Source organism: Cervus elaphus, chromosome 23 (assembly GCF_910594005.1).
Source record: "Cervus elaphus chromosome 23, mCerEla1.1, whole genome shotgun sequence".
NCBI lineage: Eukaryota > Metazoa > Chordata > Mammalia > Artiodactyla > Cervidae > Cervus > Cervus elaphus.
Genome location: NC_057837.1, coordinates 66840005 through 66866109, shown reverse-complemented (window position 1 = coordinate 66866109; position 26105 = coordinate 66840005). Strand labels below are relative to the sequence as shown.

The window sequence follows — 26105 nt, the reverse complement described above, 5'->3', positions numbered from 1 at the left end:
TATTAACTCTTCCTCCTCGAGAGTCACCATACAATGGGCAGCATCGTCCCCACAGGGCGGCAGCCACTCGACCAACCTTGCTGCTGGACCAGATTCTTCGCCGGAGTTGTCTAGCTCCCCTCCAGACCCGCCCCCTCCCCCAGGCTGCCAGGAAAGAGCTTCTCCCGGCCAGGGCAGCTCTCAAGAGCCACCCCGGGTTTGAGCAGACCCGACAGAGGCCACCGACTCCTGGGCCAAGCTCCCACGGACCCCGTGGGTCCCCCCCCCCAAAAATGAGATGCGCTTCCGAAGGCCGGGCCTTTAGAGCCTCCGGGGCCGAGAAACAAGGCTTAGACATCCCTGGACCAGCCTGAGGGGAGAAGAGGGGAGGGTCTGGCCGAGACCTGGAGGCCCGCCCGCTTACCTGAGGCGACGGGCGGGGCCCGCATCGCTGGGGTGGGCGCCGCCGCCGGCCGCACTCGGCCTTCCGCCTCACGCCACCCGCGCCATAGGACCGGCGCTTTCGCTGCCCTGGCCGGCTGTCCTCAGGCGGTCGTTCTGTCCACTCGTCAGCGACTCTCCCACGGCGCCCGGGGACGACGAAGGCCAGTCGGGCCGGCCGGCTGGGATCTGCTCAGGCAACTTCCGACTGCCAGGGGCGGCAGCGTCAAATAACTCCCCGAGCCGACTCGGCCACTGCGCGTGCGCGGCACGCCTGATCAGAGACTTGTGCGGGTCCCAGACGGCGGCGTCAAATAATTCCCAAGACACGGAGCCGGAAGCTGCGCGTGCGCAGCTATCCCAGATCGCCGCGCGCGGGACATAGTCCCTCCTCCTTTTCCGGATCTAGAAGAGCAGGAGTGGAGTGACGGATACTCCTACCTCATCGCAATACGGGCGGGGAGGCGGTCCACCTGCGTCTGTACGAATCAGTCGGAACTCTGCCTGTTTTTGATGCGAACGAAGTAAGGTCTTCTCTGCAAGTTTCTAGCTCCTACTCAGGTTCCAGGAATTTCTCACGTCCCACCTTTACAGCACCGTTCTTTTGAAATGTGGCCTTTACCGCTCCCCCCGCCCCTTATAGCATTATGAGCAATGCACAATTCCAGGCCAGATGTGAGTTACCAAGATGAATCAGACATCAACTTCAGAGCCTGTCATTAAGGAGCTGAGTCTGATAAAGGCAATAAGACATTACTACTAGTAGTAATAATAGCAAGAGATACCAATTTGAGCACCTACAATGCACCACACGTTTCGTAAACAGTACCACTTCCAATCGTTTGGTTTCAGCTTCAATGAAGAAAGTGATAAATGCCATTAGAGAGATAACAGCTCAAGTGCCTTGAGGGTGTAGAAGAGGAAACTAGGGCTGAAAGAGAAGAGGAGGGAGAACCTGGCCTTGAGATTGTCCTTGATATTCAGAGAGGTGGGGATCAGGGTAATAGCGCTGCAGTCACTATCTAAAAGAGCAGAATGGAGCATAGAAGATGCTGACTCCTCCTCCTTACCCTCAGAAGAGACCATGGAGCAAAGAGTGACAAAGGAAGTGGAGTCCTCATGGAAAGAAAAGAGTGTTTAAGATTTTGTACACACACGAAAGTAGCTAGAGGAGAGCTATATCTAGGTCACTTTGTGAATCATAGCTATACATTTCAATTAAACACCTCGTGGCAAATGTTATGAGAAGCTCTCAATATTTATTCCAACCACTTAAACTTGCTTTTCTAAACTACAGAGGCTGGAAAGCAAAGCACACACTTCCCAACTTCCTTTGCAGTTGGGAGTGGCAGTAAGACAAAGTTCTGGCCAATAAGATATAGGTAGAAGTCTCAAGGGAGAGCTTCCTTTTCAAAATAAAAAGGAACTCTTTGGAGAAGTTTGTGAGCTTCACCCTTCCCCTAATTCATGCTTGGAACTGAGGCACAACACCTGGAGGTACTGCAGTCATCTTGGCACCATGAGGAGGCTTGTGCTAGGGAAGGTCAAACAGAAGGACAAAAGAAGCCTGGTTTGGGACATACTCAAGCAGCTGCACAAACCCTGGACTGCCTTCCTGTTTTATAGGGGAATGGGTGGGGGGTGGGGGGAGATTCTTATTTAGATCACAATTTTTTTTTAGTTATCAGTTACTTGCAATCAGACTCATTCCTAACATGATAAATATGGAACTCCTGTAATATAACAGACAGGTAAGGGGCTAATAATGGAGGTGACAAATTAGAAGAGCGATGGATGATAGAAACTGGAAAAATGACAGACATAGAGGACTGGGAACCTGTCAGAGCCTTTGGGGAGTTGATGAAAATAATCTTGTCTCTTACCTGGTGACTTTAATTCATTCCTGCAAATTCTGCCTCTAAGTGAAAAGCTGATAAATGAAAAAAATTATATTTCCATTAATTTTGATGAGGAAAAAAATGTTTAATTCCAACTCAAGACACCTAAATATTTTAAACAAAAAATATAGCAATGAAAAAATGTAAACAAAAATCATAAGCAATAAATAAATAATCTTAAATTAAGAATATGACTTCTACATAAAATGTAAGATATAAGGACTAATATGACTTCTACATAAAATGTAAGGTGTAAGGACTAATACACTGACCAAGAAGATAAGATTTAATATTAGGTGGGGGCAGGGGAGGTGGAGGAAAGATGCATGTGAGTCATTCTTTAAAGGTGATATTTCTGCACCTTTTTCATAATCAGTTTTTTAAAAAAACTTTGAGGGTTTCTCTTAAACCAACATAAAAATAAAATTATAGCACACACAAGGCACCTTGAGGGAAAATGAAGCCTAAATATCAGAACACTTTGAAACGTGGGGAAAAGTATGCATACACAATAGACTGAAGAGATGTGAAATGCTATGTAGTAAAAACATTTGGATTCTCCAAAACAGATTGGTTCTCCATCGTAAATCTAACTATAAAAGTAGAATAAAGTGGGGAATTATCATCTGAAACTGAAATGGAACAGTTACATCAACTTTTCTGGCAGACTTTTTTCCTAAATTGATGACACCAATATACATTGTCTATCCCCCAGTACTTACAATGGAACCAACATCTTCCCACTGAAAGATGGGATCCATACTCCCTCCCCTTGAGTCTGGTTGGCAGCTGTGACTGTTATAGCCAATAGGGCAGAAGCAATACTCTGTGACTTCTGGGGCTAGGTCATAAAGAGGATAAGAGGATACAGCTTCCACCTGGCTTACCCTCTTTTGCAATGCTCACCCTCAGAACCCAGTTACCATATTGGGAGGAAGCTCAGACCACAGGAAGAGAGCATATGGAGATGTTTCAGCTGACAACTTGAGAATGTTTCAGCTGACAACATCAATGGCCAGACATGTGAATGAGGAAGCCTTCAGATGATTCCAGTCCCCAGGCTTCAAGCCAGCCCACCTAAAATCAAGCAGAACAAAGACAAGAGAACCTCAGCCCAAACAGCAGATTCTTGAGCAAAATAAATATTGTCATTGTCTTAAACCACTAAGTTTTAGGGTAAATTGTATGGAATCATAGTAACTGGGACAGTTTTCAAGAGCCATAATTGAGAAAAGTTGTTAACTGAACAGATGTATGAGAAGTATGTTGTCTGTAGCCAATTTCTTCTTTTTTCCTTTTTTTCTTTTTTTAGTTGAGCTGAACTTGCTTGGTGTAGATAATGGTTGAGAAGACCCACTTGTATTTCTCCCGAACCTAACACAATACTGGCACAGCGTTGGTGCTCAGTGAACATTTATTGGATAGATAGGTGAGTGGGTGGAAAATTCGTTGGCTCAGCACTGAACCCACTTTCTTGCTGGACTGTTAAAGTCTTAATGAATAATATCCACTGGTAGTGGTAGTAACCATTATTAGACCTGGGCAAGACGTCCCCAGGCTTCCCTGGTGGCTCAGCGGTAAAGAATCTGCCTGCAGTGCAACAGCCATAGGAGACACGGGTTTGATCCCTGGGTTGGGAAGATCCCCTGGGTTGGGAAGATCCCCTGGAGGAGGGCGTGGCAATCCACTCCAGTATTTCTGCCTGGAGAATCCCCATGGACAGAGGAGTCTGGAGGTCTATAGTCCATAGGGTTGCAAAGAGTTGGACACAACTGATGCGACTTAGCACAACGAGGGGTACCCTGCCCCAGACCCTGTGCTTCAAGCAGTACTTCATTTTGGACTGGTATTCCTCAAAGTTTTCTAAGTGCTTTTCTTAGGACAACAATGCCATCTTGGTCAGGTGCCCCAGTTAGACCAGTCCCCATGAGGGGTCTGTTAGCCAGAAATTTCTAACTTGAAATTTTCTAAGGTTCCCTCCAGTGGTTGGGACTGACCAGTGCCAGAAGTGCCATCCAAGCAGGACTAAGCAGTCCCAGACCACATCCATCCCCTGTGGGTCTCATTCTCCATTTCTTCTCTTTAAGGAACTCTTCGACCCTCTATCTTACCCCTCACCCTTCTCTCATGTATGTGTGGGTTGACCAGATGCCCTGAGATACTGCAGGACTTATGTCATGAGCCTTATAGCCAGCTGTGGTTCCAAGTGGACAGCCTGGCGAGGACCTCACTCTTGGTATCTGGTGCAGTAATTTTTTCACCAATTTGTGAACGATTGGGCTGCCAAAATGGTTTTAACATGCTGATTTTGATGATTCTCACTCACATTGAAACCAGGCTGGGTTTCAGATTCTGAGCTACCAGCAGTCCCCTGCGGATGCTTGAGCTGCAAGCATGGGCCCAGGCATTGGCTTGCACCGCTCTGTTCAGACCACACTGCCTCTCTGACCTACTGCAGCCAGAGCAGTGGAGAGAAGGGCAGTAGATGGCCTTGACTCTGTGTATTCTGCAGTCTCTTCCCCAGCTGGCCACCGGCATGGTCACCTCACTCCCTTTGGCAAAAGCGGCCATGCCTGTCTCCTCTGCGGACTTCTGAGATGTTGCTCTGCAATGCCAGTGCACTCTTCCCACTGATGTCTTTGTGAAGCTTTGTATTTCCCAGTCTTGACTCGCCTCAAGCGGAACACAGCTAAACCTGTGAGAGCAGAACCCGCAGAGGGTCTATTAGAAGTGGTGAGATGTTTATAAGGAGGCGGCACACTCTGAAAAAAGGTAGCACTTACAGGCAACACCTGTAACACTGGAGCAAACTTCATTACTCAGAAATTTTTATTTTAAAAAGAGGTTAAACCTGTATTTTTGTGTGGCTTTTTTCACTACTGGGAAGTTGTCTGTCTTGGATTTGGAAAGGACAGCTTTTTTTAAATGATAAATTGCTTGCTCCCAACAAAGCAATGTCTTTAGCGGATCTAAATCAAATATAACATAAACTCTGGTTTCCCTTAACACCTCTGACAGAAACCACAAGGCCAACTTACTTCACAAAGCTACGATAGGGAACACATCTCATCCCTTTTCTCTGTAAAATTGAAAAGAATCTGTTCTGTACCTCCACTTTTCGGACATGGTGGGCAGTTCAATCTCAGTGTTTTACTGTGGTTCTGATTCTGTCAGGGCTCTCCAGGCTAACGTCCTGGTGGAGAGCCCAAGACCAGAACACTGGGGGGCAACCCTCTGAAGTCCTGTCCACACTCCTGTCCACAGCGCAGGGAAGTCTACTGGCTGCTGAGTCACATGTTCCCTTTACTGGAGAGAAGTTCTCAATGAAGTCGTTTGCAGTTATAAACTTCTCCTTAACATACCGATTTAGCTGCATTCCACAAGTTTTTATATGTAGTATTTTCATTATGGTTAAAGTCTAAGCATTGTCTAAAGTTTTTTTTTTTTTAAGGTATTGTCTTTATTTATTTGTTTGTTTTGGTTGTGCACGTGGCTACACCTTTAGCTGCGGCGCTCGGGCTTCTCTTTGGTTTCTCTTGTGGAGTACAGCTTCTAGGGCACGTGAGCTCAGTAGTTGCGATTCCCGGGCTCTAGAGCATGGGCTCAGCCATTCCACAGCATGTGGAACCTTCCCAGACCAGGGATAGAATCCATGTCTCCTGTATTGGCAGGCAGACTCCTTACCACTCAGCCACCAGGGAAGCCCTGACGTTTTGCTTGTGTGTCTTTATGTTGTAGTCACATATTCTAATCTGTGTGATTCTGATGCATTGGTATTTGAGACTTGCTTTGCAGCAGATAACGTGGTCAATAGTTGTAAATATTCCAAATGTGCTTGAGAAAGAGATAAACTCTCTCATTGTTGAGCATAGATTTCTAAATATGTTCTCTAAAATATCTATCAAAATTAAGCCTATATTCCAAAGACTAGAGTATGGATAGGGAAAAATAGTTAGTGGGGATGTCTGGCAGCAACCACTTTAACCAAGTAATCAAGGTGATAAAGCATGCTGATGTCATGTACTCTCTGATATGACATGATGAGAGTGGCATTTCACCTCTGTGATACTCTTTCCCAAAACCCATAACTCCAGTCTAATCATGAGAAAACATCAGAAAAACCCAAACTGAGAGACATTCTACAAAATACTTTTACCAACACTCTTCAAAAAAACAGTCAAGGCCATGAAAAATAAGGAAAGACTGAGAAACTCTTTCAGAATAGAGGTTAAGGAAAATAAGGAAAAAATAGTGACTAAATATAATGTGGTATTCTGGATTGGATCCTGGTACTTTGGCCACCTGATGCAAAGAGGCGACTCAGTGGAAAAGACCCTGATCCTGGGAAAGATTGAGGGCAGGAGGAGAAAGGGACGATAGAGGAATGAGATGGTTGGATGGCATCACTGATTCAATGGACATGAGTTTGAGCAAGCTCCGGGAGATGGTGAAAGACAGGGACGCCTGGTGTGCTATAGTCCATGGGGTTACGAAGAGTTGGACATGACCAAGCGACTGAACAACAACAACAACAGAAATTGGACATGAGTGGGGAAACTGGGGATAACCAAGTTGAGCTTGGAGTTAATAGTATTTAATACCAATATTAATTTCTTAATTTTGACAAATGTGCTTATTAGGAACACCTGGCTAAAGGATACATGGAAACGCTCTGTACCAGGTTTTAAACTTCTCTGCAAATCTAAAACTATTCAAAAACATTGGGTTGACCAAAAAGTTCATTGAGGTTTTCCCATAATTTTTTACGAAAAAACCTGAATGAACTTTTTGGTCAACCCAATAAAATGTTCATTTTTAAAAGTCAAGCCTATTAATCATATCATTCAAATTTTCTAGTAAAAATAAAGTCAGGAAAAAATTAAAGGGGAGAGCTCTGCCTCTACTTCTCCAAACACTTCTAATATAGAACTTTCAACTCCAAAGTCCCCTTTGTGATGCCTATGTGCATGCTCAGTCGTGTCTGACTCTTTGCAGCTCCATGGGCTATATCCCGCCAGGCTCTTCTGTCCAGGGAATTTTCCAGACAAGAATACTGGAGTGGGTTGCCATTTCCTTCTCCAGGGCATCTTTCTGTCAAAGTCCCCAAGACAAGGAAACAAACACAAAACTTGGCCATCTTCTTGATATGGTGCAGAAGACCCTTCAATAAATAATAACAAGGGTCAATAATTTAATGAGGCAGGGCAGCTGGTAAATCAAGAGTTTCATACATCCCTCTGTTTAATCTTCACCATGTCCCTCTAAGGGCTTCCCCTATGGTTCCGCAGTAAAGAATCGCCTGCAATTCAGGATACAGAAGAGACATGGGTTTGCTCCCTGGGTCAGAAAGATCCCCTGGAGGAGGGCCTGGCAACCCACTCCAGTATTCTTGCCAGGAAAATCCCACGGACAGAGGAACCTGGGGGGCTACGGTCCATGGGGTCGCAAGGAGTTGGACACGGCTGAAACGACTGAGCAAGCATGCATGTCCTTCTAAAGGAGGTAACTGGGGCCCAGACAAGTTGAAACTTGTCACCCAAGTTTCTGGCTGAGTTGCACCAGGTCTGTGTGACTCTGAAGCCAGGGCTCTCCCATCCACTCCAGGTGGCTGCCCTAAACCTCTGTGGCACTCACTATCCACAATGGCCATGTTAGAGCACCTCCCAGCATCCCTGACACTGCCTTTGCACATAGACCACTCCTCCTCTGCCCAGTTAATTCTACTTCCTCCGAGAGAACTTCTCTGACCCCCAAGAGGTCAGGTATCCCTGTTTAGACTCACAGCACCTGTCACTTGCCCTCCATAGCGTTCTTATAGTTTGTTCTTTTTTTGCATTGTTTCCCAAGTTAGTGATCTTTTTTTTTTTTTAATTATTTATTTGGCTGTGCCAGGTCTTAGTTGTGGCATGCAGGATCTTTAGTTGTGGCAGTGTGGGATCTAGTTCCCTGGACCAGAGATTGAACTCGGGCCCCTATGTTGGGAGCTTGGAGTCTTAGCCACTGGACCACCAGGAAAGTCTGTCTTAGTTTTTAATGTTTTCTTCATTTGTGGGTTACTTGTTTATCATGATGGTACTGTGAGCTGTCCGCTATCTATGTTCACTGGTGTGTGTTCCCACTGCTTACTTAGCACAGAGGCTGGTAGTTAGTAGGTGCTCAATTAACAAGTGGTAACTGAATGAACGCGTTTCGGGCACACGGAGGTTAACACTGGGAGGCGGGGCTTGTGCTGGGCTAGCACTGCAGAACTTGGCATCCTGCCTCAGGAAAGCTCAGGAACATGCCTCAGGCATTCCATCAGGCATGCCTGATTTGTACCTGGCCCCACTCTGACTAGATAAGGAAGAGGGATACCAGGGGATGGCAAACCCAGGCTGGAGCAGCTTCTTTTAGGCCCCTACAAGATGCAGCGGTCTTCCAGTAAAGGAGGCATGTTTGCAACACTCTTCTTTGATGGAATTAGCCTTGAGCCCCTCATCATCTAGATCTGTGCTGTAGCCACCAGCCACACGTGCTATAAGCATAACCCAGACATGCTGTAAGCATAACATGCACACCAGATTTCCAATATTGAGTTTGGGAAAAAAAAGAAAACATCTCAATCATTTTTTAACCTTCATTATAATTTTGGAATGACAGTATTTTTTGATGTAGTGGATGAAATAAAATCTATCACTAAAATTATTTCATCTGCTTTTTATTTCTTAAATGCAGTGCCTAGGAAAATTTTAGGGTTTTTTTTTTTGTTTAAATTGTCAATTACATGTGTGGCATGTAATGTTCTAGACTGTACACTCCATGAGGCCCCTCCTCAGCTTTGCTCAGGGTTTCTGTGTGCATCTTAGAGCCAGGCCCGCACACAGTGACTGTTGCATAAATACCTAGAAATAGAACTTAAAGCTGTATGTGATCCCTGGGAGGGCAGACACTTTCTTTTTATTTTATTTTTATTTATTTATTTATTTTTTTAAAATATGCAATGTTTTATTAGCTGCATACATTTCAACAAACAAGTTGGGGACACAGATTTGGCTATTTAGATTATTAAAAATATTTGTTATAAGCAGGTTTCTTTTCCCATATTTAAGAGAAAACACATGACTGGAAATATTGAGATGGAAACTGGGTTAAACCAATTCCCAAGTCCTTACCAAGTAATTAATCAATAAAGGAAAAGATACTTTGGAACTAAAAATTAGGGAAGCCTATACACAATTTAGACATGGGTGGGGAGGGAAAAATAAATCAAAATGAAGTCAGATCATTTACATGTTATAGCCTTCAATTCAGCACATAAAACTGTACTATTTAATGTATTTCTCCATGAACTTTTTGTGAAATTCAGATCGAAGCGTATCATTTAGAAATCTTTTGTCTTTCTTCTGATCATCTACACCTTTTGCACAGTTCTTGAAGACAACATCATCATCCCACCTTCTTTTAACTTTGAAGTTGGCCTGAGGCTGGGATGGGCCAGTGAGATTAAGAAGAGGGTTTCCACTCAGAATGTTTTCCATACGAATCCTTTCTTCTTCAGCCTTTTGTTCTTGTTCCTTCCTGGCCTGCTCTTCAGCTCTTTCTTTTTTAATTTTTTCCAGCTCTGCAAGAAGAGCTGCAGTGTCGTCATCATCACTCTCCTCTTCAAAATCTTCATCTTCATCCTCCTCATCTGTTAGGGGGTCATCTGCATCAAGGTTGGCAGCAGGAATCTGGTCCAATCGGGGCTTCTTTGACACTGAAGAGGAGGTTGTATGTTCTCGGGTTGGCCGATCTCTGTTTTTTTCTCTTGCAGCAGCTCGCTCTCTCTCTTCCAACTCTCTCCTGAAGTCACGGTTTCGAACCTCTTCAGGGGCATCCTGAGTGGTCTGTCTATATTTTATCTTTGTATGAGAGGGTAGGTCTCTGCTTGAATACTGCTTTGAGAGCTGGCTCAAATCACCCTCACCTTTTCCTCTTCCACCTCTTGCAGGTTCAAAAGTTGGCCGAGCTGCTGTTGTCATCTTTTATGCTCCAGGCTATCACAGGGAACCCGCTGACTCTTCTCCCCTATCCCAGGGGGCGAGGGGCGGCCCTCTGCAGAGCCGCCTTGGCGCTGCGCTCTCGATGACCAGCCGGAGACCAGGGACACCTCTTTTTATATATATATATAATTTTATTTATTTATTTTTGGCTGTACTGGGTCTTTGTTGCTTTGTGGGCTACTCTCTAGTTGTGGTATGTGGGCTTCTCATTGCAATAGTGTCTCTTGTTGCAGAGCACAGGCTCTGGGGCACTCGTGGGCTTCAGCAGTTACAACTCTTGGGCCGTAGAGCACAGGCTGAACAGTTGAGGCACTCAGGCTTAGTTGCTCCATGGCATATGGAACCTTGCTGTATTAGGGATGGAACCCGTGTCTCCTGCATTGCAGACAGATTCTTTACCGCAGAGCCACCAGGGAAGCCCTGAGGGCAGAAACTTTCTTATTGATCCTTGTATTCCGATTCTCAGACTTTTTTTGCAGGGACAAATGAAACTTCATTCTCCCAGCTCTCCATTCTCCTGGCTTGATTCTACTATGTATAACTCCCACCAGTGGCTTCACCAGGGCCTCTGGTCAGTTCAGTTCAGTTCAGTTCAGTTGCTCAGTTGTGTCCAACTCTTTGTGACCCCATGGACTGCAGCACGCCAGGCCTACCTGTCCATCACCAACTCCCGGAGTTTACTCAAACTCATGTCCATTGAGTCAGTGATGCCATCCAACCATCTCATCCTCTGTCGTCCCCATCTCCTCCTGCCTTCAATCTTTCCCAGCATCAGGGTCTTTTCAAATTGAGTCAGTTCTTTGCATCAGGTTGTCAAAGTATTGGAGTTTCAGCTTCAGCATCAGTCCTTCCAGTGAATATTCAGGACCGATTTCCTTTAGGATGAACTGGCTGGATCTCCTTGCAGTCCAAGGGACTCTCAAGAGTCTTCTCCAACACCACAGTTCAAAAGCATCAATTCTTCAGTGCTCAGCTTTCTTTAGAGTCCAACTCTCACATCCATAAATGACTACTGGAAAAACCATAGCTTTGACTAGACAGACCTTTGTTGGCAAAGTAATGTCTCTGCTTCTTGCTGTTAGGTTCATAGGTCTTCTTTATTTTTTTTAAAATAACCTTTACTTTAGTTGTATTTTTAAAAACTGTTTATTTATTTGGCTACACCGGGTCTTAGTTGCAGCATGCAGGATTTTAATTGCATCATGTGGGACCTTGCATGGTGGTGCAGGGACTCTAGTCATCCAGAATGTGCAGCCTCAGTGGTTGCAGCACTCAGGCTTAGTTGCTCCAAGGTATGTGGGATCTTAGTCCCTCGACCAGGGATAGAGCCTGCTTCTCCTGCATTGGAAGGTGGGTTCTTTTTTTTTTTTCCTTTTTTGTTCTTTTTTCTTTTTTTTGGAAGGTGGGTTCTTAACCACTAGACCACCAGGGAAGGCCCTCATGGCTCTTCTTGACCCTAATCCTTGTTCTTAGGTCACTTGAATCGTACCCTGCAAAAGTATCCTCAAGCTTGGAAGAGCTAGGATGAGTCCTGCTTCAGACACAACCATAAGGGAGATGCACACAATATTTTGGCATTGGCTGAAACATGCCCATCGTCTCTGTATGTTTCAGGTTCACAAGTTCAGTCCTCAAGACTGGTGGTTTGAATGCGGAATATTTTAGGAAGACTGGATAATAGGCAATAATTTGAAACAGATGGAGGGAATAGTAAAATATCCTAATTTCCAGTTTTCCAGTACAAACAAGCATCTGACAACCTCGTATGCTTGTGCTATTTATGAAATCAGCCTGCAACATTTTTCACTACTTCATACACTAGGAGATGGAAACCAGCTGGGCTGCTCATTGGAAGGGAGACAGGTCCCTTCATTTCTCTGAGCTTCAGTTTCCTCATTTATAAAATGGAGGATAATTAAGTCTACCTCACTGGCTGGTTGTGAAGATTAAGTGAAGTAATTATATACACAGGCTCACTTAGTATAGCACATGGAATTTAATAAAAGTTCATTCCATGATAGAGATGATTAACACCAGCCCCACTGGAATGCCTGCAGATCTACACAGAAGTAAGTATTCATGGTGTCACATTAACAGATGAGTCTGTCATAATGACATTTTATATTTGTTATTCATTTTTAACTATCAGCAAGCTAGACAGACTCATCAAAAACAGCTGATGTGTACAGAGCACTCAGTGTTAGGTAGGTACTGTGTTATGCCTTTAGCAGGCATCATCTTGTTTCATTGTTACTATTTGTGGTAGGTCCTTATAATGGTCAAACTACAGAGCCAGAAACTGAGATTCAAGGAGGCAAAATAATGTGCTCCAGGCCCCACAACAGTTAAGGGACAACATCAGAGTTCAACAGGCTCTTGGGACTTCCCTGCCGATCCAGTGGTTAAGACTGTGCTTCCACTGCAGGGGACACAGGTTTGATCCCTGGTCAGGAAACTAAGATCCCGAGTGCTGCAGGGCACAGCCAAAAAAAAAAAAAAAAAATCCAACAGGCTCTTAATGATTTCCCTAGGTTTCTTCCTAATGTAGGTGGAATTAGGTATCCTGGTGACATGGCAGTTGAGGTGACAGAAACAGAGGGGCCTTGGTGAACTATTCCTTGTACCCATGGTCCAGGCCACCACTGGCTTCATCCTTTATTAAATATACATTGAGCTCCTCACCTGTGTCAGCCACTATGCTTGTAACACACTATAGGCTGTTATCAGCAGAGACTCATTTAATGGCACAGTGATGGTGAAAGTAAAGGCTCTTAGAAAGAAAAAGAAGATGGGAATTTTGGTCACATGACCGACCACACCTTGTAAAAATTCAGGGAAAGCTGAACCCCAGGCCTCATATCAAGTCTGAGAGCTGCTCTGACTTCAGAGCCAGGCCTTGTGCAGTATGAATGTGGTTTAGAAATTGGAATCTCATCCTGTCCCTGTAGGAATTCCAGAAGTGGCTCTCTTGCCTACAACAGGAGCTCACCTCTCTGCACCTCCGGGCTCTATTTTATTCTTGGCTGCGCCAGGTCTTCGTGGCTGCACGCAGACTTCCTCTACTTTGTGGTGCAAGGGCTCTTCGTTGCAGTGGTTTTTGTTGCAGGGCATGGGCTCCGAGGCACTTGGGCTCAATAGTTGGGGCACGTGGGCCTAGTTGCTGCACAGCCTGTGGAATCTGCCCAGCTCAGGGATTGAACCCAGGTCCCATTAACTGCAAAGTGGGTGCTTAAAACACTGTATCACCAGGGAAGTCTTGGACTCTGCTGTTAAAGGGACTTAAATCCTCCATCTCTTCCTGTTTTGTTTTGTTCCTGCAAGCAGTTACTCAGGCTCTTGACAAACTCAGGTGGCGCAGTGGTAAAGAATCCACCCACCAATGCAGGAGACACAAGAGACACAGGTTCGATCTCTGGGTTGGGAAGATCCCCAAGAGTAAGAAATGACAACCCACTCCAGTATTCTTGCCTGGAAAAATCCCATGGACAGAGGAGCCTGCTGGGCTACAGTCCACAGGGTTGCAAAAGAGTGAGCAAGCACGCATGACACAGTCAGCTCAAAAGGAAAACATGCCTGGCTTGGTTAGCACTGCTCTTGGTCCTCGACCTAGGGCAGACCTAAGAGGCTGAGTTGGGGTGAGCATCACTTATGATTGGAAAGTGAACAAGTGAATGGTCAAAAACGTCCTTTTTTTTGACTACGCTGCATGGCACACGGGATCTTAGTTCCCTGACCAGGTCATAGGTTAGGCCTGCCCTTGGGTGATGACTGTGGATGGGGGTGGGGCGAAGGGGCCCAAGCTGACAGTGGAGAGCCTGCCCTCCCGATGCACACAGCCTGGTCTGACTAGCTAACCCCAGCTTGATTCGGCCGCCACCCTCAGCACATGGCAGATGTTGCTAAGTAGCCATAGTCCTGCCGTTCCCCGGGCCTGTATCCCAGAGGAAAGATGCCTCCCAGCCCCAGTCCATGCTGTGACAGCTGGTGCACAAGAACACTCGGAGGTTAGCGCCCCTCACTCTGCTCAAATCACACCTCCTGGGGAGGCCTTCTCCAGACTCAAAGGGCCACACCCCCAGCTTGCCCTCAGGCTTCCTGTCTTAGTTCTCTGCTCAATTGTTTTTTCCCTTAGTCCTTCTCTAGCATACTAGACGTTTTAATACTTTATGGTCTGTCTCTGTCCTCTGAAATGGAAGCACCATAAAGTCAGGGGTTTTTGCTCTTCTGCCTTCTTCCATTTACCGATTCCTAGAATTAGGCCTGCCCAAAATTGACCCTTTATGTGAATGAAAGCCATTTCCTTCTCCAGGGGATCTTCCTGACCCAGGGATCGAACCTGAGAAGCCCACTGTGCACAAAACCGACTCTTGATGTGAATGAAAGGAAGGGCAGGGAATCCAGGCTGGGCGGTGGTTTAGCCAGTGAAGGCTTCCTGCAGGAAGTGACACAAGCTGAGTCAGGCAAGCATCTGAAATGAAAGGGGGTTTCCAGGCGTGTACACAGGCTCGCAAAGTGGCGGCGTGGTCAGGAACATTATGTAGTAGCATGGCTCGGCATGTGGAGCTTCTGGAGTGTGACCTGTGAGATGAGGGTGGACACAGACCATGGGCCATGAAGAGGCCCCAGGTGTCTTCCCTGGACAGTGGGAGACCTTTCCTGGGGCTGAGGGTCAGGTGGGCAAGGGTGGCAGAAGGCAGACCTAAGAGGCTGGGTTGGGGTGAGCATCATTTATAATTTGAAAGTGAAGAAGCTGAATGGTCAAAAACATGTCCTCTTTTTTTGGCTACACTGCATGGCATGTGGGATCCTAGCTCCCTGACCAGGGATTGAACCTGTGCCCCCTGCAGTGGAAGCATGGTCTGAACCACTGGACCACCAGGGAAGTCACAATACACTTTGGATTTCTGACTAACCATGAACTCTTATGTAAGCCCAACACCTGGCCTTTGCCCACCACACCCCCAGAGTCCTCCCGCGGGCAGCTATTCCTACTACATCCCTCTTCTACTCTTGCTCAAAACCCTCTCCCTAAATTCACCCCATGTACTTCCACCCCATAGCACAGGGCTCTCCTGCCCTCCTGGAAAAATTCAGCGCCTGACTCTGTCTCTACGTCCAGCCCACCCTCATCCTTCCAAAGCCCTGGTGCAAACGTTTCTCTGTCAACAACTCTTAACAGCTCCCTTCTCTCCGAAACCTGAGCCCCCAGAGCACTTGGGATCATTCAAACCCATGGCAATTCGCAATTCTACATCTCATCCCCAGGTCAGGCCTCAGGAGTGTGTGAGGTAGAAAGTCTCAGTGAGTGGAAACTGGAAGACCTGCCCATGTGACCCACAGCCTCTCCACCCAGCTATGCAGAGGGAGGCAGGGATTAAAGGAAACAAAAGAAGCAAGCGGCAGGGCAGTTTCATGATTTATTGAAGTGGGTGAGAGGACAAGATGCCCAGCACAGACGCCTCCAACAGGAACCCCTGGTTCTAAAAGTTACACCAGGAACAGAGAGGGGGACATGGAGGCCACTGGAGGGCCTGGTCCAGATGGAAGGAAACCAGTCTTCTGGGTCTGCCGTGCCCTGTGGCACCTGCTGGGGAGGGGCAGAACCAGCTGAAGGTCTCCAGCTGTGAATCCCAGGGCCCCAGAGTCCCAGGCCTTTCCCAGGCCCCTGACCTGGTCACACGGGGCCGAGTCCTTCCATACTGTGCTGAGGCAACAGGAGAAGAAGGTCTGGCGGTGGTCATGCAGCAACACCCCTCTTCAGTCTGCTACGCCATCGTCTGTGATCAGACCCAAAACAACCTAGAGGAGGAAGTCAGATGAGGCTGGCAGCTTGGAACGTCTGTCTCAGAAACACAGGCCAACTTAGCTCCTTGGCAGTAACTCACCATGAGAAGGTTCCTCCAGCAGAGCTGGGACCCAGCTCACCATCCTGAGAGGCCAGTGCTCCCATCCCTGAGGCGTCTTCCAAGGCAGCACCCCCAGCGTGATGGGGAGGTCACAGGGCAGGAGGTCACGACACGGGGCTGCTCTCCGATGTTACCTCGCCTTTCTTCAAGCCAACATCTGTGAGAATGCCCCCAAACAGTCAGTCACAGCAAACTCAAAGCTCCCAGAGAAGAGTCAAAAGGAACATTATCTATTAAAAAATGCACCTTCTGAGGGCAACAGAGCAAATGTCAGAACTGGCAGACAGACAGCTGGAGAGCCTGCACTCAGGAGCTCCTCCTGGTCGGTCCGCCCCCCACTGTATGTCAGAGGGGGACCGCCACCGCCAGCCGCCCTCCCCCCACACTTCCATTACCTGCCTGCACATCTGACTCCCAGGTGCGCCACTCACCCCGGCCTCAGCTCATCCTCATGTTCCTCCCCTCCCCCCGAAGTCCGTCCTGTGGTCATCACGTCTCAGTCCTTCCAAGGCCGGCCCACCGCCTCCTCCAAACAGCTGCTCCCCTTGACAATCTTACAGCAGTGACCACACACCACCTGACATCGCGCGTGTTCATTATGCCTAACGCAGCCTGGCTCCTTACACCCCCTAACGTCTCAAAGCCTGACACGGCCACGGCCTGGCTCTGGTAACAGGAGGCCACGCTGAGGGGGAAGCTTGGGCTGGAGAGAAGCCGGGGTGTGGGAAAGCGCCAGCATTTGAAAGGGACAGGTGCGGACCCTCCAAACTCGGGAAATTGCTTTCCACAATTTCTCTCCCTGCATTGTCAACGACCAGAGCACAGACAGCCCGTGGTCTCTTTTGAATGCAGGTGCATAGGGGGCAGAGAGCGCTCTGGGAGGAGAAGCCCGATGCTGAGCAGAAACACTGGGAAAACATTATGACTGGAGATTACAGGACTCGCGTGGTCTTGGGTACCACCAAGTCACCTCTGACACACCTGTGGTTTTTCAAATGACAGAAACCAGGTTCTGAAGAGGATGCTGACTGAGATGGCGGTCAAAGGAGCCTCAAGCCCAGGGGCAGAATCTCTGGCACCCAGGTTCACATGCTTCTGGCCACACTCCGGGGAGGAGGGCAGATACCCCATAACTCCCAGTGCCCTAATGGGACTCGAGAGGTGTCATCCCTGCAGCAGCCGCTGAAGACAGCAAAGCGCCAGACGTGATCCAGGCTGCCCGGGGCTGGGGTGGTGAGTGGACCTGGGGACTTGTGGATGCTGCTTTCATCCCACCTCTCAGCTCCCCTAGATCTTCACCCAAAGCCCCTGGGAACACACACACGACCACCGTGTGAGAGGACCCAACACTCTAGAGAATGGACCAGAGATCTTACCTCAAGGACACCGGGGTCTAGAATGCTCCTGACGCGACAGCTTCCATGACCCCTCTGCACACAGTGGACTCGTCTGCAACAGACCAGAAGCCAAGGGTGAGTGCTCGACTTGCCCCTGCTCATAGGAGGGCAAAGGCACCAGGAAAGGGCTTAGCACAAGAGTTACCAGACAGTAAACATCCCCCAAGTGTTGGCTGTTGTTATTTCCTGAAAAGACATGCTATTTCTTCACACAAAAACAGTAGTTAATTCTGAAGAAGGAGACAGTGGATGATCTGTGGCAGGGTGCCAATGCTGATTGATGTGTAACTGATCAGTAACAGGCAGAAAAGGATGCCATCGCCAGATTTATGGGAACGTGCTATGGCCGACTGACAACTGGGCATCAAGGGGAACTTAAGCAACACACAAAAGGAGCCTGTTTCCCAACAGCAGGAGCCAGAAGGAAATGCCCCAGCAATGACACTAGCACACCCCAGCAGACCCCGAGGCCCTGGAGGCCCGAGGGGTGGGCAGAAGAGACACAGAAGTGTAAAAATGTCCCAGAACTAGGGAGTGAGGATGCGAGACACCCCTGCTATGTTTGCTCTGTCTGCACTACCAGTAAGCAGGCCACCGGCAGCCCAGGATCGCTTCCAAGTGCAGCGGCAGAAAAGGACATAGGGCTTACTGAAAAAGGAGGCCAGTGGCAGAGGCTTGGAGCAGTCAGCCCAGTTGAGCATGAGGACCCAGTATCTGCTTCCAGTCCTGCTAAAAAGCCTTCCACACAGCCCAGAAGGGACAGACAAAGCGAGGACACCTCTGAAAGAAAAGTGACGGGGTTCTTAGGTTGTAACAGACCGGGATGACACAAGCCGGAGACAAATAGCCTCACTGTAGTCCTGCTTTCTGGAGGATGAAACCAGAGATAGGAGAAGGTCCCAGAGGCAGGAGGAGGCAGAGAAGTGAGTGACACCCGGGTACAGGGGACATGTCAGAATCCTTTCCCCGCTCCACATATTCTGCTGCCCACGTAACAATCTGAGGAAGGTCTCCCCAAGGGCTCTCAGGACCACGCACACAAAGAGGAACCAGGTGTGTCCTCAAAGACCCCAGAGAGGGTGAAGCTGAGTGCCAGGACCAAGGCACACTTGTCTCTCTTCTGTCTATTCCCAGACCACACAGGACCTCATGCACCTTGCAGGAGGCAAAGCCCCCGATCTCCAGGGAACAGAACTCACCTGAGCCAGCTGCCTCCTGACAGGATGGGGACACCTCTCAGGGACCCCCATGCACCATGCTGCTTCCTCTGCAACAATCAACCTAGATGCCACCTGGTCACCACATGTCCTGGAACCCAGGCAGAGTACCTGGGTTCTCTGAGAAGCTGGCTGCTTCACAAACATGGGCTGTGTTCCCCACTCACGAGCCACACCTCTCATTCCCAGGGTGGGAGTTCACTACTCCACATAGGACCACAACTCATCTGCATCTGAGACAGAGATGGCTTTTCAGATCATCTTTTGTGCAAACTCAGATGACTCTGTACAGATTCTGGAAGCTGGATCCTGAATAGAAAGAGAAAGTCCAGGACAGGTTTGCGAGTGTGTGGCGCCTCACAGGCCATGCCTGGCCTGGGCAGGGGGTTAGGGGTTAGGGGGTGGGGGTGTGTGTGAGGAGGTAAAGGCACCTCAGGCCTCTTGCAGAGGTGAGGTCTGGTGTCTATTTAAGCCTGTCCAGGTGCATTACTGTTCTCATTCCTGCCACCGTAACCACAGGTCCTTGGGGAACACTCTGTTAGTAGACTGGGCTCTGTCTCATGCCAAGGAAACTCCAATGGATAAATACTGGTCAACAGGAAGAACAACTCCAAGAAGAGAAGACAGGAAGTACCTCCACCTCTCCCCAGGCTGGCTGGCCACAAGCAGTCTTTCTCTGATTCTCCATGATGTGATGGGCCACGCCACCTCACTGGGATGTGTCTGTCCTGTCCTTCTCTCCTGCTGGGCAGATGGTGCACAGCTGCTGAGCACCAGACACCTGCCAGGCACCGAGCAGGTGACACTCACGGCACTGACCTTGAGATCTGAGCAGAGACAGGCAAAAGACAAGAAAACCAATGATTCCCATGAAGGATGATTAGTATCCTCACCTCATGTCAAGCCTCTCTCCAGACCACAAGCTGGACTAAGGACCTGGAAAGGGGAAAGAGGGGAGGTGGACCTGGCTTTCTGGAGGGACGTTCTTGGTGAAAATTACCCAAACAGTGGCTCCACAACCAGCCCCAGCTTCTAAGAAACAGCCCATGCTTTATCTTCCTTTTTTTTTAACACATTATTGACCAGAGACTTATTATTAGTACTTTTTTTTTTACCCAAACATTATTGACTGCAAATGCATCAATATCACTTTCATAACAAATCACTGGCCACAGACATTAGTTTCTGCAAAAATCCCCTGGTCAACAATGAGTTAAAAGCTTCTCAGCAACTAACACTGAGCCTCACAGCACTTAGTAAGCTTCCAGGTGCCAGGAAGCAGATCTAAAACGGCGGTAGGAGGGAGAGGGTGTGTGACAGCTCCCGAGTTCAGAAGGGATAGGCGTGAACCCTCCAAACATGGGGAAAATGCTTTCAGCAATTCCTCTCCCTGCACTATCAATGACTAATGCACAGGCAGCCCACGATCACTTTCGAATGTAGGGGCAGAAAAGGGCAGATGGGGAATCAGGCAGAGGGGCCCAGGTTAGCAGCCGGCTCTCCACCTAGGTAGGGGAAAGCTGCCCAGCCAGGTTCAGGACCCCAGGCACTAGCCTCACTTCCTGAAAAGGTTCTACCGCCCCCCCATCAAGAGAAGCCAGGGGAAGACCAACTCTGGTTTAAAAAAAAAAAAAAGAAAAAAGCCTCAATTACTCATCCACCCCACAAATACCAACTGAGGACCTACTACATGCCAAGTACTGTGAGTTCAAAGACAAAGAAAAACACAGACCCGGCCTCTGCCCTTCCGGAGCGATTGTCATTTTCCCCCGCGAAGGAAAGGAAAGCTCAAGAGAATAAAGGAACTCACCCCAGGTTCCCTGGCTAATGAGGAGCTGAGTCAGGATCTGAACTCAGGCCTGCCTGGCCCCCAAACCCAGCCCCATCCTCCTGCACAAGGGCTTTGCCAGGCAGGTCCCAGAACCCTCAAGCCCAAGAACCACCCCCTCGGCAGTAGGGCAGGAAGGCCACAGCTCCAGCACTGCCCCAGGGGACAGCTCAGTCCCTGGACACGGCGGGGCCGCGGCAGGCAGTGTGGGTCAGGGTCCTGCAGGAGAGGAGGGGGCGCCGCCCGAGGCAGGGTCTTCAGCTGCGCAGGCCCTGGCCCGGGAAAGACAGGGGAAGGCCTTCGGTGCGAAGCAGGGGCCCAGGAAGCCAGACTGCTCTTCTAGGGCCCTGGGGGCGCCCTCAGTTAAAGTGGAGGTTTGAACACTTTTCCCTTAGAAGTTACCGAGAGGGAATGGGCCAATGGTCACGAAGATATTTGCCCTGCAACCGACAAGCGGCTGCAGGGGATGAAACGCTGGAGTCGGAGGTGATGGGATGTGATCCGGGCCTCTGGCGCAGCAAGGGTGCGGTTCACACCGGCTCCGCACGAACCTCCCTGCGAGACCTCGGGCCCACGCATCCCCGGACCCGCTTCTCGCCGTCGGTGGGCCCAAGTCTCCCCGCCGGGCGAGTGAGGCCCAGGACCCGACGCTCCAAAACGGCGCCGGCCGGTAGTGCGGTGACTTGAGGCCCCTTTGTCAAGAACAAGAGTGCAGAGAGGCCCACATGCAGCTAAGGGAACCGGCTCAGAACCAAGAGTGGGACTGGGCTTGAAGCTGACCTGCACTCCCCGACCCCTCGGGCCTGTTTCCCCTCCTGTAGGGGGCGGGGGGGGGGGGGGACGGAGAACCGGCCTTGTCCTGCAGTGACTCACCCGGGGCGCCAAGACTGTCGGCTGCAGGTCAAACTGGACGACGTAAGAAGATGCTGAATGGTTCCCGGCGACTCGGAGACAGGACCCGCCCTCCATCTGTTGGGCGCTGACGGAACTGCAGTTGAGAGTCTGGCTGGGGCCTAGAGCGGCGAATCCCCGGATGGACCCCGCGCTAGCAGTCTCTTCGCGCCCCCTAGTGGATCGGAGTTGAAACTCTGCCCCGCCAAGTATTCAAGCATTCTTCCATCTCCCCAACCATCCATCCGACTATTAAATGGTTAGGACGTCTGTAGTTTTGACCTGTCTATTCCTTCTCTTCTCTCTGATTTTCTGTGGCATTCACTCTTCCTGTTGAATTCAGTCTTGCTGGGAACGTCAATTATGGTGTCCTGCCTTCTCCTGACAAAGTGTTGTGTGGGGGGCTGAAGCTGGGAAAACTATACTTTCTTCTTTAACTTTGTATCTCGAGTGTGAGAGAGTGTGGATCCTGAAGAGCTTGGAGGCTAGTTGTGGGGCTATGAATAGACTCATACTTCAACCAATTTCCAAATTAAGATGGCTTCACGGTGGAAGTGTGCCTTATTGGGGTTTTGAAGGACTCAAACAGAAAAAGGAAATGGGAAGATGTTCAGAAAAGGGAGGAAGAGAAAGACTAAGAAGCTGATGTTGGGGTAAGGATGGGGGAGTGGATGTATGTGCTGGGATGTGAAGAAGTTAGAAACTGGATGGGGCATCTCATTGCATGGCCTGTAATAGATGATCTTTAAATATTGATTCAAGAGAAGGAAGAGAAATTTTCTTTGTTGTAATGGCAGAGCGGCTCACTTGATTCTGAAGTGTAAGAAAAATTCCATGTGTCTCAGTCAGCTCCTGGCTCCTGAGGGCTTAAAAAATGAGAAAAAGGACAACTGAAAGGATCCAAAGTGAAAAATCAATAAAACAACAAGAGTAGAAACTAAAATAGCAGAAAATGAGCATTATCATATTTAGAGCAACAGAGCCAAACAATGTTAGCAATGAGGAAGTTGGTACAATCAGAGCAGAAAGTAAAAAAATGAGAGAACAATCTATTTGACTTTTTACTCGTAAAATTTAAAACGTTGGTAAAATGAGCACTTTTCTGGAAACTATTTAACAGAATTGTCTTAAGGAAAAAATAGAAAACCCAAACAATTTCATAACACTGTAAGGAATTGAATCAGTAGTTAAGTCTTCCCATAAAGAAAACATCATAACCGAGTGTCTTAATAAGTAAGTTCTACAAAGCTTTATATTATACAGCCTCCTGGATAAGAGAAAAAGAGAAAACAGTTCTAAGTTCACCTAATTCCCAAATTAGAAAAGGTCAATAAAAGAAAACATAAATTATAAGTTAATTTATTTAGGAATGTAAACATCCTAAAAATATATTGGTAAATCTCAGGTAGAACCAGGCTTGATCAGTATAACAGGCGGACAAAGGGCCCAGCTCAGATTTGACCACCTTTCGGCCCCTCTTCCTTTCACTGTTGTTACCCACCCTCCACCCACTGTATCCCTGGGTATGGCCTGCCTACCCAGTGAGCTCACCCAGGAAGGAGCAGGGTCTTGGCCAAGCATCCCAAGCAGGGCAAGCCACAGAGACCCTGAGATGTATGCATGCTCAACACCTAGGCACCTCTGCACGGCCAGTACCTCCCAACCCACCCGTGAGATGAGACACCTCCCAGAGGGGTGACTCTTCCCCCAGCTACAGAAAGGTGGAAGTGCCTGTCCTTTGGCCTGGAAAGTAGCTGAGAATTGAGAGTTCCAAGATTGTGGAGTTAAGAATTGCATTTCTCTGAAGGTCCCTCTACTTCTTGCAAACCTTTCTCTTATTCTAATGGACCTGCACGGGTTACACTGTCACAGGTTTAGTTATTAATATCTTCCACTTGTCCTCATGAAGCTTGTGGGAAAATTCCCCCCAAGTGTTGCTCTTTCAAGATACTTCCACGGACTACTCTGGTGGTCCAGTGGTTAAGACTCTGAGTTTCCTAATGCCGGGGCCGAGGTTCAGTGCCTGGTGGGGCAGCTAAGATCCCACATGCTGTGCAGCATGTGAGGGGCAAAAAAAGATATTCCCAAGAGTCTTCATTAGAAGGGCCCACCATTTAAGGATTAGAATGGAGATTTTTTGAATTCCCCCCTCCTTCAGGATGGTAGAACATAGGATGACTCTGCTGGCCCAGAGAAGGATGCTCTAGGAAAGCATCAAGTGTTTTCTATGTTCAACCAAGCATCCCTAATATCTCTGCTTCTCAGCAAGAGACTATAATATGAATGGCATGTCCCTGAGTTGGGCAGTGCTCAACCTGCACAACCATATGTGGTGATCCTGCCTCCCATCAGTGGAAGGTGGATGGATGTGTACTTCAGGGAAAACCCAGCATGTATCCCCCTGCTACCTCACATGCAAGAAATGGAGTAAATGTAAAGTCGGAAGTCCACAGAAAGAGAGAGGGGGAGATGCAGGACAGAGTCCTGGTAGCATTTCAGTCCCTGGTGTTTGTCACCTTGGAAGCTCACTTCCACCTCTGCCCTTCCTCTTGTTTGATTATATAAGCTTCCCAATAATGTAATTTTTTGTTAGCATAAGTTAGGTTTCTGTCTCCAACACTCCTGGTGAAAAGTCCGTCCATAGCCAGTTATTAAGGTATTCCACCAGTGGCATGGAGCATGGGAGGTCAGCAGTTGCCTGATGCGCTGTGTGTGTTTATCTCAGATGACTTTCTCATCTACGACACTGGCCTACCTAACGAGACTGCAGCAAACAGGGCAGCATGTTGAAGTCTCGAAATAAAAGTAGTGTGACAACCTTTGCTTGGGGCATTCAGATAACAGTCCATGCTCAGTGGCTTGGCCTTATTTGTCAGTCAGCAATGTGTCTGCAGACGTTAAATACAAAACAAAATTGCAGTGCATGCTCTGCAAACTCCTGAAGGGATGGATGTTTGAAGTGGGTCTGTTGCTGGCGGGGATGTGTTGGGGACCTATCCAGAACAGGAGTAGGCTGATGATTAGGTCTGCCTGGAGCAAGGCTCTTTCAAGAGTGGACAAAATGGGCTTAAGGAGGCTCTGGGGGAGGAGAAGCCACCAGCCACTTGCTACTGGTCATCAAAACAGAACAGTAGCAGCAAAAAGGGGGCAAGGGCACTGCTCTGCCAATGAACCTTCTGTTCATTCATTCACTCAATACATGGTAAGTAAGTGCTTCCACTCTGTGCCGACACTGTGCTAGTGGGTGGGGCCAACAGATGGCAGGCAGCCTGACTGGCAGGAAATTAAAAAAGGAACAACGAAAACTACCATCTAAACAATTCCCCAAACAACTGTTCAGTTAATGATTTTTCCCCATAAAGGCACTGGAAAAGCTATGCCCCTTTACAAATGCTTTTTGTTTTTCTATTTGTATAATGACTGGGACTTCCCTAGTGGCTCAGACGGTAAAATGTCTGCCTGTATTGCAGGAGACCCAGGTTCAATCCCTGGGTCAGGAAGATCCCCTGGAGAAGGAAATGGCAACCCACTCCAGTACTCTTGCCTGGAAAATCCCATGGACAGAGCCTGGTAGGCTATATAGTCCGTGGGGTTGCAAAGAGTCAGACAAGACTGAGCGACTTCACTTTCACTTCTTTCACTTAATGACCGGGAGGTATAGGGATGAATGAAAGAAACCCATTGTATCTGCCTTGTTCCAAGCTTATGGTCTAATAATCCACCAAATTAGTTCTGTCCCACAAATGCAAGCATGGTTTTCTATTGGGAAGTCTAGTAGTTTATTGCAATGACGTCAAAAGTGTGGTAGATATCACAGAATTGGGAAGAAGACAAGATATGATGGATTGAGTTATGACCCCTCAAAAGGTGTTATGTTGAAGTCATAACACTTGGTACCTGGGAATGTGACCTGCTGTGGAAGCAGTCTTTACAGATGTAATTAAGAGGTAAGTTAGATGAGGTCATGTTGCAAGAGGGAGGACCATTAATCCAATAAGACGGTGTCCTTACAAGGAAGGAGAAAGGCATTCCAGGAGAATGCCTTGTGACTCCCAAGGTTGATGGGCACCACCAAAAGCTAGGGAGAGGCAAGGAAGAATCTTACCCAGAGTTTCAGAGGGAACATGGCCCTGCTGTCACGTTGATTTTGGACTTCTAACCTCCAGAATAGTGAGGGAATGCATTTCTGTTTTAAGCCACCCAGTTTGTGGTACTTTCTAATGGCAGTCCTGGGGAATAAATTCAATACACATAAAAATTTTTAATCTTTCTGAGTCTCAGTTTTTCAACTCTAAAGTAGGTCAAATAGGCAAAATGGCACAGCTACTGTGTGAAAAGGAGTTTTTTTGCCTGTGCCATGCAGCTTGCAGATTCTTAATTCCTTGACCAGGGATTGAACTCAGACCACAGCAGTGAAAGCACTGAATCCTAATCACTAGGCTGCCAGGGAACTCTCTGGTGCAGCTGCCAGGGCAAATAGTATGGTGGTTGCTCAAAAAATTAAAAATGGGATTGCTGTAGGATCCA

At 48.0% G+C, this 26105-nt stretch overlaps 2 protein-coding genes, 1 long non-coding RNA gene and 2 other non-coding genes across 8 annotated transcripts in view; all 5 read right to left on the bottom strand.

Annotated features, from left to right (window-relative positions):
• RALGAPB (Ral GTPase activating protein non-catalytic subunit beta) overlaps window positions 1-642 on the bottom strand; it is an 89198-nt gene extending 88556 nt beyond the window's left edge. For 3 of the 4 annotated variants that reach the window (XM_043882951.1, XM_043882953.1, XM_043882954.1), the window contains exon 1: window positions 404-641. The gene's annotated coding sequence lies outside the window, so the exon portion shown is untranslated. Of the gene's footprint in view, window positions 1-403 lie in introns of all 4 variants that reach the window. The other variant, XM_043882952.1, reaches the window with a different exon arrangement.
• An 8646-nt stretch (window positions 643-9288) lies between these two features.
• Window positions 9289-10447, bottom strand: LOC122682033 (spliceosome-associated protein CWC15 homolog). The gene has a single exon (XM_043884724.1). It carries the CDS (start codon window positions 10316-10318, stop codon window positions 9623-9625), a length of 696 nt encoding a protein of 231 aa, XP_043740659.1. The 5' UTR covers window positions 10319-10447; the 3' UTR covers window positions 9289-9622.
• Window positions 10448-15743: 5296 nt separating this feature from the next.
• Window positions 15744-21711, bottom strand: LOC122681981. Its single transcript, XR_006337180.1, has 5 exons — window positions 21561-21711; window positions 19494-19686; window positions 17622-17694; window positions 16225-16402; window positions 15744-16138 (listed from the first exon to the last, which is right to left on the bottom strand). It is a non-coding gene; the product is annotated as an uncharacterized LOC122681981 (long non-coding RNA).
• On the bottom strand, window positions 16966-17099 carry LOC122682300. Its single transcript, XR_006337317.1, has one exon. It is a non-coding gene; the product is annotated as a small nucleolar RNA SNORA71 (small nucleolar RNA).
• LOC122682301 lies at window positions 20170-20304 on the bottom strand. Its single transcript, XR_006337318.1, has one exon. It is a non-coding gene; the product is annotated as a small nucleolar RNA SNORA71 (small nucleolar RNA).
• Window positions 21712-26105: the final 4394 nt, after the last annotated feature.